Genomic DNA, 12,319 nt, shown 5'->3' on the forward strand with positions numbered 1-12,319 from the left:
ATTTTGTTATTTAAAGATAATTTTATGAGAATGTAAATGTTTACGACTTTGTCGTAAGTTCTTTTGTAAATTGCAACCCAGGTGTCAACAACAAGCTCCATTTCCTGTTGGTTTTACAATGTTACACAGGTAAAATTGCAACATATGTTCAACATATGTTTCGAGTAACATATGTTGAACATACGTTGAACATATGTTAAACATATGAATTTTTCATAGTATGTTGAACATATGTTTGAAATATATTGTTAACATATGTTTGTAAAATACGTTAAACATATTACAGACTCAAAACATATGTTTAACATATATTTGTGGTAATCATATGTTCAACGTATGTTTAACATATTTTGAACATATGTTTGTTTAAAACATATGATCAGCATATGTTTTACATTTGCGTTATGTTGATTAGACATGTTTGTTTGCTTAAATTTTTAGATATGTAGTAATGAATACATGTATAAACAAATTGTATAATCAACATTGGCCATGCATTTTTTTCATATGAAGTGTTTCGTTAACAAATCCGGATTTAAGCCTGAATCGATTTTAGATTTAGTGTTCATAAACATACGTCATATTTTATGTCATGGAGTCAGAAGATCAATCTGCAGGATGGATTTTAACTTGTACTTATAAGGTAAGTGCGTTTTCATTTACCTATTTATAGTAGCAATGAGTCAATCTACGGGCTGTAACGTAGTTATGTTCTTCTAGAGAATTCGGATTGAAAAACCATACTGCAGCCCTCCGTATAAAATAATGTAGGCCTACAGTAATGTCAACGACCGACGGTCATCATTGTTGTTTAACCATTGAAAACCAGCTCTATAATTGAACCTCTAAAGCTGTTGAAATTGTTTTAAAAATACAGTGAATAAATCATACAGTAAATATCATGTTTACGAATGACAGAATGTAGAATATCTCAGAAAAGGTTAGGTCTGTAAATTTCTTCACACAAAGCTACAACTCAACAGCTTACTGGCTATAGTTTATTTAGACCTAATAAGTTTGATGGTAAACAAGCATAAAAATGTGGTTTTGAAAGATATATTAAGATCAGACGCATTTAAAAACTTGGAAAGTGAAAGTAGCCCCCAAAACTAGAGCAAAGCTCATTGCAAAGCAACGAGTATGTCTTCTATTGCTGTTTTAAATCAGTTCTTAATTTAAAAAAAAGTCTTTACAATTCCACAGGGAAATTCCTAATGAATTGTTTTGTGTCAACACAAATTGTACAATGATTTATATCTTCTCATTGAAATATTTATATCAATTCAATTCACTTTTCATTAAAAAAAATCTTTATCAATATTTATAGTGTAATTTTTATTACATGCTAATTGAAAAAAGTGTTGTTATTTTAGGAATGTAGTGACGACTAATGGACACATCACAGATGGCATCAATTAACACAGTGTCAGAGATTATGAAGAAGTAAGTACATAATTATAAAAATTTCTTACACTTTCAAAACTGCAGCATGATGGATATTTTTTAAACTTGTAATATTATTGTAGTAAAGTTAACTAGGTTCAATTAATATCAAATAATGAGTGACACTGTTTGACAGAGTATTATAATTTGTAGCAAATGGAGTAGTAGTGCAGAGGTTTGTAAGATTTCTTGGATGCAGTTTGAAGATGATGAAGTGATGAAAGATCCAGGATCCAGATATATTCTTCTTGTGCTCAAAGATATCTGGCTGCACTACATTTGCTATACAAATTATGGTAATACAATTTAAAGATGGCTCTGACTGTATGATTGATTCTAATTATAAAATTTTCTTAGTTCTAATGATTTTTTGTAAGATTTTAAAATCTCACTTTGTAAAAATAACACAAATATATTAATGGTTTTCCACTTCTTAATTTGCAAAATTTTTAAAAGGTCTGAGGGTTGTATTCGCATTTGTATTAACATTTTAGACAGAAGTTTAGACTTGACTTGTGAAATGATAAAGAGCACATTGAAAAAGAAGTTGGACAAAAAGTGAGATTTATGCAGGTACAGTTATTAATTTCTCTCTCTCTCTCTCTCTCTCTCTCTCTCTCTCTCTCTCTCTCTCTCTCTCTCTCTCTCTCTCCAGTACTTGCAAATGATGTAAGTATTCAACAAACATTTACTTAAGGAATAGAATGAAAAAACTTAACTCATGTTGTATTTGCAACTTAATCTTGATACTCTTCAAACTTTTGTTTTAATAATGGAACAACTGAGGCAATCGTAAACTTATAAACTATCTTAAAAAGTGTTACATTCTCTCTGTTTCTTTTTCAGAAACAATTAAAGCTGCAGTGAGTGAGAACCATTCACAGAAGAATAACAAACTTATCTATATGATATTTGCAACAATAAAAATGATATGTATTTTTATCTCTGTTTTTTTTTCATCAGATAGCTGGAGCTTCAAAATTAATGCGATTTTTAAAAGACTCAGTGTTGTAAAAACAGGATAATCAGTTGAAGAGGCTAATTCAGAAAGAGAATTTGTACCAACAATGGATTTTTAAAAAAAATATTTAAAGGCATATTTTCAAATATGCATAAGACATATGTGATACATGTTGTGTAAATAATCCCAAAGGATAAAGAAAATGAGTAAACACAAAAATGAAATTAACATATGTTCAACATATGTCTAACATTTTTTTATAAACATATGGTAATCATATGGTTATCAAAAACATATGTTTAATATATGTTAAACATATGATGATCATATGTTTATGAACATATGTTTAACATATGGTGCTCGTTTTTTATGGCGAACATATGTTTCAGAACATATGTTCAATATATGTTAAACATATGTTGAACATATGTTGCAATTTTACCTGTGTAAAAGAGCCCTAAAACAGTCCTTCATTTCTTTCCAGTTGTGATTTAAAACCGTAATCAAATTTAACAAGCAATTGAACAGCAATTATTTTCAATACAACGGGTGAAAGTTGATGACTTCACTTGTCGTAAGTTTTAGTATTCTACTTTAAGTAATTATAAAATAATAACTGGTTAAAACAAAAAGATACGTATAAACACAACCTGAAGATAAGTCAAGATAAAGAAATGAAAAATTATACGACACCGGTCAGCAGAGGATGCTCAGTCCTCCTAGGCACCACCTGATCCTATCTCTATCTTTTTAGAGGTCCGTGTTGCTCTACTTTAAATTTGTATTTTGTTTAATGGATTTTTGAGATAGTTGACTGTTTGTTATTGTCATTTTTGTGATCGGCTTCGGCCGTCAACAAAATTAAATTTGTTGACGGTTTATAATGATGAAATTATGATGTACAGATTCAATATATTTTATATTTTGTAAAAATACAGTACTTTATCAATTATTTTACATTGTACATCAAACTGATCAAGTTCGTTGCTTCTAGCTATCAATCATTCCTTTAAAAGGAATACTTGTTTCATTTGTCCATGCATACAACTGACTGCGTCAATAAGAAATATGTAGCTGTTAGAAGAATGACATAGCGTATATAGGTGGATGTGGAGAAATAAACTGATCTTATTTAGCAATTTAAAAATCGTAACCTTGAAGGCTAAATTTCATCAATATTTTCTCTCTAACAGTTAGTTAATGCAAAATGTACTATGACCATTAAGTTTTTAAGTAGGTTAGTATTTCCTCAATAGCTTCTCTATTCTCTTTAAGAATAACATAACTTAAAGTGACTATGAAAGTGTTAAAATCTATGAATTCTTCTTTTATTAGCAAGTGTATTCTGTTTCTTCTTCAGAATGAATTTCTGCAAGTTTATTCTGTTCTATCCTCAAAATGAATTTCTGTAAGTATACTTTTAGCTTAAACAAACGGCATTATGAACAAAATGTCAGTTTTAACTTTGATCCTTCGGGAGAGGGCTAAAATAGGCATTGCCTGATGTCCAATCATATATGTATTTATTTGCATAATAAAATATTTGTTAAAAAAACTACCCATCAGATTCTGGCTGAAAAATTTTTACAAAAGTTTTTTTTTGGTGGCATAAACTGTATGGAATCATTAGATGAAGAAAATTCCAAATTTTTTAACTTAATATTTATATATTTGAATAGCTCTTCTTCTCAAAAAAAAGGTTCAGTGATATACAAATTAATTATCAGATCTTCCAAAAATATTAAGATATAATTTGTTTACCTAAAACTTTTATCAACTGGAGAAAACAAATCCATAAATATTAAGTTTTCAATATGGGTATTTTCCCTGTATTTTTATATAGAGATCTTCTTTTAAAGGAGATAATTGTAGTAAAAAATATGGCCGCGACCACCCAGTGTTCTTAAATCTTTTTTAATATGAGAATTTGTATTCGATCAGTCGAACGAGAGATTCATCGCGCTCGTTTATTGATCGGTGTGTCAATGGTTGTTTTTTATCTTTATTTTAAGTGAAAACGCGATAACTGTTTATCTACAATGGCGGTCGAGATACCGTGCTTCATTAGGTTCCCCGCTGTATTGTTTTTGCCCGAAGACTGCGCTCTGACATCATCAGGACACGTGAAAAAAAATCATGCAAATCTCACGGTCTCTTATATGCTAAAGATACATCGCGGGTGTTGGTTCAACAAGTGTTTCTACTGGATGGTATTTTTATTATTAACTTTTCCTCACGTTTCTTTTAGGTAATATTTGTTCAGACAACACAAAAGTTGCTGCACCAGTCTTTTCGCCAATCAAAGAGAGCAAAATTAATTTAACTGTGAAGATAGCCAAAAAAAAAAAGAATAATTTTGGAAGAAAAAAATATGGATCAGTTCTCGATTTTTCAGCTTTTGAACTTGTTATGTGTTTTCCCATTGATTTCCATGATGATCAAAGAAATCGTGGAGCGCGAGCAAAAGTACGTTTTGACGCAACCCCACGAAACGGCAACCTCCGAGGTCTGTGTTTTAAAAGAAGTCTTCGTTAGAAACGGAAGTTCTGCCAAAATTCAATGCGGAGCAGAGTGCAATAAAGTATTTGTTGGCCGATGTAAATTTGTCGATGTTATTAAAGGGGATCGACCTATGTGTCGGTTGATAAGTGGTTTTAAAACTCCCGAAAACGCTTCTCCTGGACATCCAAGTGGCCAATTTGTTCGTTTTAAAAAGGTAATTATTTTGTGTTTGAAAAGCTTCAACTTCTATTAGTATCAATATTCTTATTTCGGTTACAGCTATCATAAACTATTTAGAATTTTGCAATGTGCATATTTGAATTAAAAAAATGTTTGAAAATTTTAATTCGCGATTGTTCGCTCTTTAGGTCGACGCATACTACAATTCGTTCGCGATCGGTAAGTGTTTTTTTTTTAATGTTTTGTAAAATGTTTAGAAGAGCTTGATAAAATATTTCATACACATGCATTAGCTTTACAGATTTGTAAAAAAAATTTGTATTACGCTGTAAGGTAAAATGTTATGCAACAACCGTGAATGTTGCAATTGCAATCTCTAATCCTATGAATTATTGCATTTGTTGTTACAGTTGCAACGCCAACAGCATTAACAGTTGATATCCTCATTCGCTAATGATACATGTACATCGCCGCCTAATGATATATTGTATATCATTTGCATAGGTGTCGGATTTGGTGGTGGGGGGGGGGGGGCTACCCCTTCCTTTTTATTCTATAAAATTAGACATAATATTAACCATAACCATATTTGTATGCTTTTCAAAATTGCTGATAAGTCCAGCCCTCATCCCCATTTAAATAGCTTCCAACGCCACTGTTAAGGCGTCACAAATGTACGTCAACATCCTAACTCTTAACGAAACAAGCAAATATCTGGTCTAGTACACTCTTAATGATAATGATACAAATGTTTTATCATTAAACGTTGCAGTAGAGTCCTTAAATGATAAAAACTTCTTAAAAAAAACCTTAATGAAAGTCTTTTTTGAAATAACAATTGTCGAAATTCTGCATTACATGTAAAGAGGAAACTTAATAGAAAGACAAACAGAGATAGATAGATAGATAGATAGATAGATAGATAGATAGATAGATAGATAGATAGATAGATAGATAGATAGATAGATAGATACATGTAGATAGATAGATAGATAGATAGATAGATAGATAGATAGATAGATAGATAGATAGATAGATAGAAATAGATAGATAGATAGATAGATAGATAGATAGATAGATAGATAGATAGATAGATAGATAGATAGATAGATAGAAATAGATAGATAGATTGATAGATAGATAGATTTCAGTTGGGGTGTGTAACGTAAAGATACCTTAATATCATCTTTTAACGAGCAAATCATAGAAGCATGTACCAATTAAAAAAATGACAAATGCATATCCATTGTGAAGAAGTATTTTCAGTTACTTAAAATAATTACATAAAAGTGCTTTCAAGCAGTTGCTGCACGAAAATGCTTAAAAATATTCATTTCTGATTTGCAAAACATATACACTGTATGTTTAATGTAAGGTTTAAAGTTCATTAAATGTATTTCATATATATATATATATATATATATATATATATATATATATATATATATATATATATATATATATATGAAAGCAGTTTAATTAATGTCTCTTCAAAGACCTTGATGTGTACCCTGCAACCCTTTTATTTCGGCGATGAAGGCGATACCTGTACTTGTATATATCAAACGCTACTTAAACTCTTTCATATAAAAATTCTTTCAAATCTTCAATATGTTGTCAGTACAAAAACCTTAAAAGAAAAAAAATGTCGATGAAAACTAAAATAGTACAACATTTGGTATTAAACGATTGATTTTTTTGTAGTTGACAAACGAAATTGAACAGTGTTTGAAATGTCCTTTTATTATTTGGGCTTGGTTTAGGTTTAATTTTTTCTTTTCTTTTTTATCTTTTTTTTTGTTGTTGTTAAGTATGGCTGTGTACGGTGCGATTAAGAATGATTTTTTTTAAATTAATAGTGTAGGTAAATTAAACAACAAAGTTTTAAAGTAACTGCGATAGTTCTTGTCGTAAATCTTAAATGGAGAGAACTAATATAAGCTATTTTTGTATATACTGGTCAATTCACACTGTATGAATACGTATTACACATGTATGTATATTTTGAATAAAATACTTTTATGTAAACGGATGGCGTAAACTTTGTACTTATATTTCAAATTTTATTGTGTATTACTCTATTTACATGTACTATAGTGAATTTTGAATTAATTGGGTTTGATACAACATTTACCATACTACTATACTGTAAATTCAAAATGTACCACATGACCACAGAAAAATATATCGATATTTTAAACTATATATTATACGTGTACATAGTATAATTATTCTGCATATTGGTCTTAAACTGATTTACTATAATTCATTTTTTATGTTTTGGACCAAAAGTCCGGAATTTACTATTGTGTTTTCCGAATTCTCTCTTTTTCTTTTTCTCCAAGGACGAGACAGCTCGTGTACTGTTTCCTTGGCAACAGGGCGGACGATCCCATCACTCTGCCATTACGGCGAGCATAATTGGACGGTATGCTGTTTTCGTAATTCTTTTTTTAATATGAATTTGATAATCAATCCAATTTGTTTTCAATAAATACATGTAGACTAAGTGCTTGAATTTGAAACATGATATTAACACAAATGAAAACAAAGAAACAAGAAGACAAACAATTAAATAGACAAACAAACAAAGTAGTTTCCTATTTCTTTATAAAACTTATATCCAAATAATTAGCCGATTTTTAAAAAAACTTTTTGATTGGATTGTAAGTATATGAACTGTTTTAAAAAGTAAAAAAAAAAAAAAAAGAAAAATTACAGCGACTAGTCGAGTTGGTTACTGCATTGTAAATAACATTCATGTACATATATTTATATATAAACAACAATATGATGATTTATGCTGGCTATAAAGATGGCGACAAAATTAATAAGTTTCTGTAAAAAAAATAGAGGGAATCATACTTGGTAGATGTACAGTAAATACTGTATTAAATAATTGATATTTCACTAAAACTACGTATGTCCATACATATTCTGTTTAGTATCATTTTGATAGCAATATATAGCTAGTTTGCGTTTGATATTTACTTTGTTTCAGTTATTGGATATTGTCGGCTGAAAAATAGCGATATTGTTTTTCATGTAGATTATACAAAGACGATTAGATGGCTCTGTCAATTTTCGAAGGAACTGGAGAGAATATGAGGACGGGTTCGGAACTTTTGACTCGGAATTTTGGATAGGTATATATATATTATAAGATTTTGATTGCTTGTCTCGAAAACTAGAATTTTTTTTAAAAAGCATGTTTTAAAAAAGGCTTGATAAGTGTTTATGTAAGGCAGATATGATGCTGTGAAAATAAGATATCAACATCTTTCGAAAATCTGCTCTTGAGGATGTATGCTGAAGGTGTGGATCCAAATTTTTCTTTCCGGACCCCCCCCCCCCCCCCCACCCCCATGCTATCGATTTCTTAGCGTCCAGTATGCAATACAAGAGTCGTTTACTGAAAAAACTTTGATATATTACACTGAACTCCAAAAGAAAAAAAAAAGATTGAAAATAGTTCCAAGCGTATGCGATACTAATCGTTTATTATTTCTATAAACACTTAAATTAATGTTAAATCTAAAAACCAATCACATACGACTCGGTTAAAGCAACACAGAGTCGGCTTGTGCATGAGATATTATCGTCAAATATTTGACATTTTGTGCTCTGAAACAAAAATTTGTTTAATTCGACTATTATCTCTATTAAATATGATAAATTCACTTCTGACCAATTCACGGTTATCACTGTTTTTGCATAATGAACAGTTTCTGACTATGGTTGATTTGTTTTTTATGTTTTTGTCGTGAAGTGTTGTAATTTTATGATTATTCAAGGAAACAAAAACCTACACGACCTTACCAGTGATGGACTGACCTATCTAAGAGTAGAAATGATGATGCAGACATGCGAGTGGAGATACGCAGACTATGGCCAGTTCATCGTTAAAAGTGCGACGGATAAATACAGGTTGTTTGTCGCGAATTACTCCGGAAACGCAGGTAATAATTACCAGAACGGATTTGATGTGTTTTTCCCCCGATTGCGCATGCGTCACGTTCAATTCTGTCAGTTATGTCAAGAGTAAACATATCCTTAAATATTTACATTTACAACTGTCTTTGTCTGTGATAACACAACGATTCAATTTTAATTGAAGCCTATAGCCAAATAATTTCATAAAAGATGAGCGACACAAAATGGGCGTGTCTTATAGCATAATCGAAAAACGGTATTGGCTGCGCCGCATAGTAATACGTAGCAAGTGCTATATGAAAAAATAATGGCTTTAGAATGTTGTTTTAAAGTGTGGAAATTGGAAATATTATAAATATATATAAGCCCTCCGGGCTTTATTGGTTTTGACCACGCCCCGACCAAAATTATCTCCCAATAATACTCAAAGAATGATTCATTATTCCTTAAATACAAACTGTCTTATTGGTGGATCCATCGGTCAGTTGGAGTCCTCTAGACTTGCTTTTATTTTGTTAAGCGGAACTCCTCTTAAACCGCTGCACGAAATTTCGTGAGCCTTTGTAGGTAACATGAATAATGTGTAGATGTGCGTGTTACAAGAAAATTCCGATTTCATCTTTGTACTGTGAATTTAGCCCCTTTAAACTTTAAGCTAGAGTTTTGCCAAATATTGAATATGACCATTGACAATTTGCAAGCGAAACTCCTCTAAATCCACTGCTTGTTTTATGAAACTATGTCTACCAGGTATTTTGGCCACAATATGTGGATGTTCATAATACCTTTTACCCTTTTTGAACTTATAAATTTGGCCATAAATGCATATCAAATATATATAGCAATGAACAGTTTGTAAACACAATTCGTCTTACACTATACTGACTATAGCACGGAATTTCGTAAATCTTTGTAGGTATTTAGCTAACAATGTGTAGATTTGCAAATTACTAGGAAATCCCGATTCCTGTATTCATATGAGAACTTCGGCCCGTTTGAATTTACACGTAGAAGTAAAAAGGTGGAAAGACCTACTTGTGACACAAGAATTGTTGTTCCGTTGAGCGATGTGGTCCATGGGCCTCTTGTTTCCGAGTGGCGTTGTAACTGTCATGATTGTAATCGTATTGTTGTTTTATTACTCACACAGGAGACAGTTTTTACTATCATAACAATGCACAGTTCAGTACCTACGATTATGACCACGATACCTCGTACTCCAACTGTGCCGATAGATGCAAGGGGGGATGGTGGTATACTAAGTGTCACTTGGTAAACCTCAACGGAGAGTACGCAAACACCAACTTTCTCGAGGGCATAAACTGGCATGCCATGACGGGATTCACATACTCATTGAAGGAAGTAAGGATGATGTTGAGGCGGCCCTGATGAGTACCCCCGTTACAACTGATATAATCCCATTACAAGTGATGTGATCCCATTACACGTACATGTAGTGTTCCCAATTTTAAGTGGTATGATCCCATTTCAAGTGGTTTGGTCCCATTACATGTGGTGTAAACACGTTACACGTGGTGTGATTCCATTATACACGTGGTGTGATCCTATTACACTTGATGTGATCTCATTAAACGTTTAAAGTGTATTTCAACTGGTATTGTCCTATTACACGTGGTTTGATCCCATTACACGTGGTGTGATCCCATTACACTTGATGTGATCTCATTACAAGTGATGTGATCCCACTACACGTGGTGTGATCCCATTACATAAGGTTTGATTCTATTACACGTGGTGTGATCCCATTGCAAGTGGTGTGATCCCATAATTTAAAAACGTGGTTAGATATCACCGATTTCAATATTATATTTTTATGAATATAACGATTGAACGAACAACTTTAGATTATGGCGTCATTTACTTTTTTCAAAGGGATTTTAGCTCATATTGGGAGTTGGTTTTTAATCAACTCTCCTATGCAGTCACTCGGACAAACTGAAAGTGAAACAGTGTTTGGACCTCAGCACAAATCATTGCTCCTGACAAGACTTAGTTCTTGAAAATAATTGATGAATTCGATGTGATGTATGCTAAAGCATTGTTTTTCAAGGAAACTTATTTACAAATACCTTAAAAATAGTCAGATTTTAAATGGTACGAACATTTTAAATATTTTTTGTAGTCGTATGTATTTCTACGCCAGAGTTCAATATAGTCTCGTTCAACTCGACGCTCGGCTGTCTCCGTAAACCCTTGTCGGAGATTTACGGTGTTAGCCGAGCGTTTGGTTGAACGAGACTATAGTTCAATATTGCTTGGATCCATACAATTTTCGAGAAATATTTCTACCACTAATACATACTTTGATTGAATTAATTTTATATTTAAATATTATTTAACATGATTCATATGGAGGTTTCTCGACATTCTAGTCGAAAAAGTTCAAAAATTCATATTATAAAAATATGCGTAATTCAAATTAAAAACTACGTATTAATACGTGTGCTTGTCATGCAAAAAAACATATCATTGATTTTAAAATAAATTAACATCGACAAAATCAACTCCCGTCAGTTCTTCAGTACTTTGATATTGGTATTAAAATCACCATGATTTTTTTTTTTTTTTTACAAAATTGTCCTAGCTGTAGACAAGTTATTTGAAAATTTAGTTAAATGATCCACGTTAAGTTATTCTAATTTTGTGTACTTTTCAGATAGGATTGAATTTTCTTCTATTTCAAAAGCAATATTATGTACATGTACATGTATTATGAGCTTTCAGAGATATGTTAACGTTGCATCTCAGTTAATTCTTGAAATAGTTTTAGTTGCATATACATAGACATAAAATTTCAGTTTATGAATTGAATAAATATTGTATTGTCACTTCAGACGAAAAAAAAGGCTTTAGTAAATGGTATAACAAATATTGTGATTAAAAGAAGAAAAACTGTAGCCATTTTTATTGTGATCTGTAAATTCTACAGTCCAAGTGTTTGTAAATGAATTATACATATAAAATATATTTAAATAAAATGATGCTACGTTTTTCTTTAGTTATAATTTTAAACGGCGTGATATATACTGTTGATTACTAATTAAACACGAGGAATCAATTTCCGCGTAAAATTGCGAGAAGCGCTTTAAAATCTCCTTTTTATTTTTTGAACAGATGTTAAACTAAACAAAACTGATAAAAATTTGGCCTTCGTCGTTTTTGTGCTTTGGCGATTTGATGCAGATCAGTTGAATAGCGGAATTAAATACTACTAGCGTAAATTAAGGAATCTGCGGTATACTATATAAAAAAGACAAACTTCAGAAAGAATTGACGCCT

General features: G+C 31.3%; 1 protein-coding gene and 1 long non-coding RNA gene across 2 annotated transcripts; both read left to right on the plus strand.

Moving 5' to 3' along the window:
- The first annotated feature begins 545 nt into the window (after positions 1-545).
- On the plus strand, positions 546-2,385 carry LOC117689460 (uncharacterized). Its single transcript, XR_010710201.1, has 5 exons — positions 546-643; positions 1,374-1,443; positions 1,597-1,739; positions 1,938-2,016; positions 2,290-2,385. It is a non-coding gene; the product is annotated as an uncharacterized lncRNA (long non-coding RNA).
- Positions 2,386-4,399: 2,014 nt separating this feature from the next.
- Positions 4,400-11,935, plus strand: LOC105326931 (fibrinogen-like protein A). Its single transcript, XM_011427177.4, has 6 exons — positions 4,400-5,120; positions 5,275-5,305; positions 7,432-7,514; positions 8,136-8,232; positions 8,881-9,045; positions 10,170-11,935. The coding sequence occupies exons 1-6, from the start codon at positions 4,776-4,778 to the stop codon at positions 10,406-10,408; spliced, it is 960 nt and encodes a 319-aa protein (XP_011425479.4). The 5' UTR covers positions 4,400-4,775; the 3' UTR covers positions 10,409-11,935.
- Positions 11,936-12,319: the final 384 nt, after the last annotated feature.

Source organism: Magallana gigas, chromosome 10, assembly GCF_963853765.1.
Source record: "Magallana gigas chromosome 10, xbMagGiga1.1, whole genome shotgun sequence".
Classification (NCBI taxonomy): domain Eukaryota; kingdom Metazoa; phylum Mollusca; class Bivalvia; order Ostreida; family Ostreidae; genus Magallana; species Magallana gigas.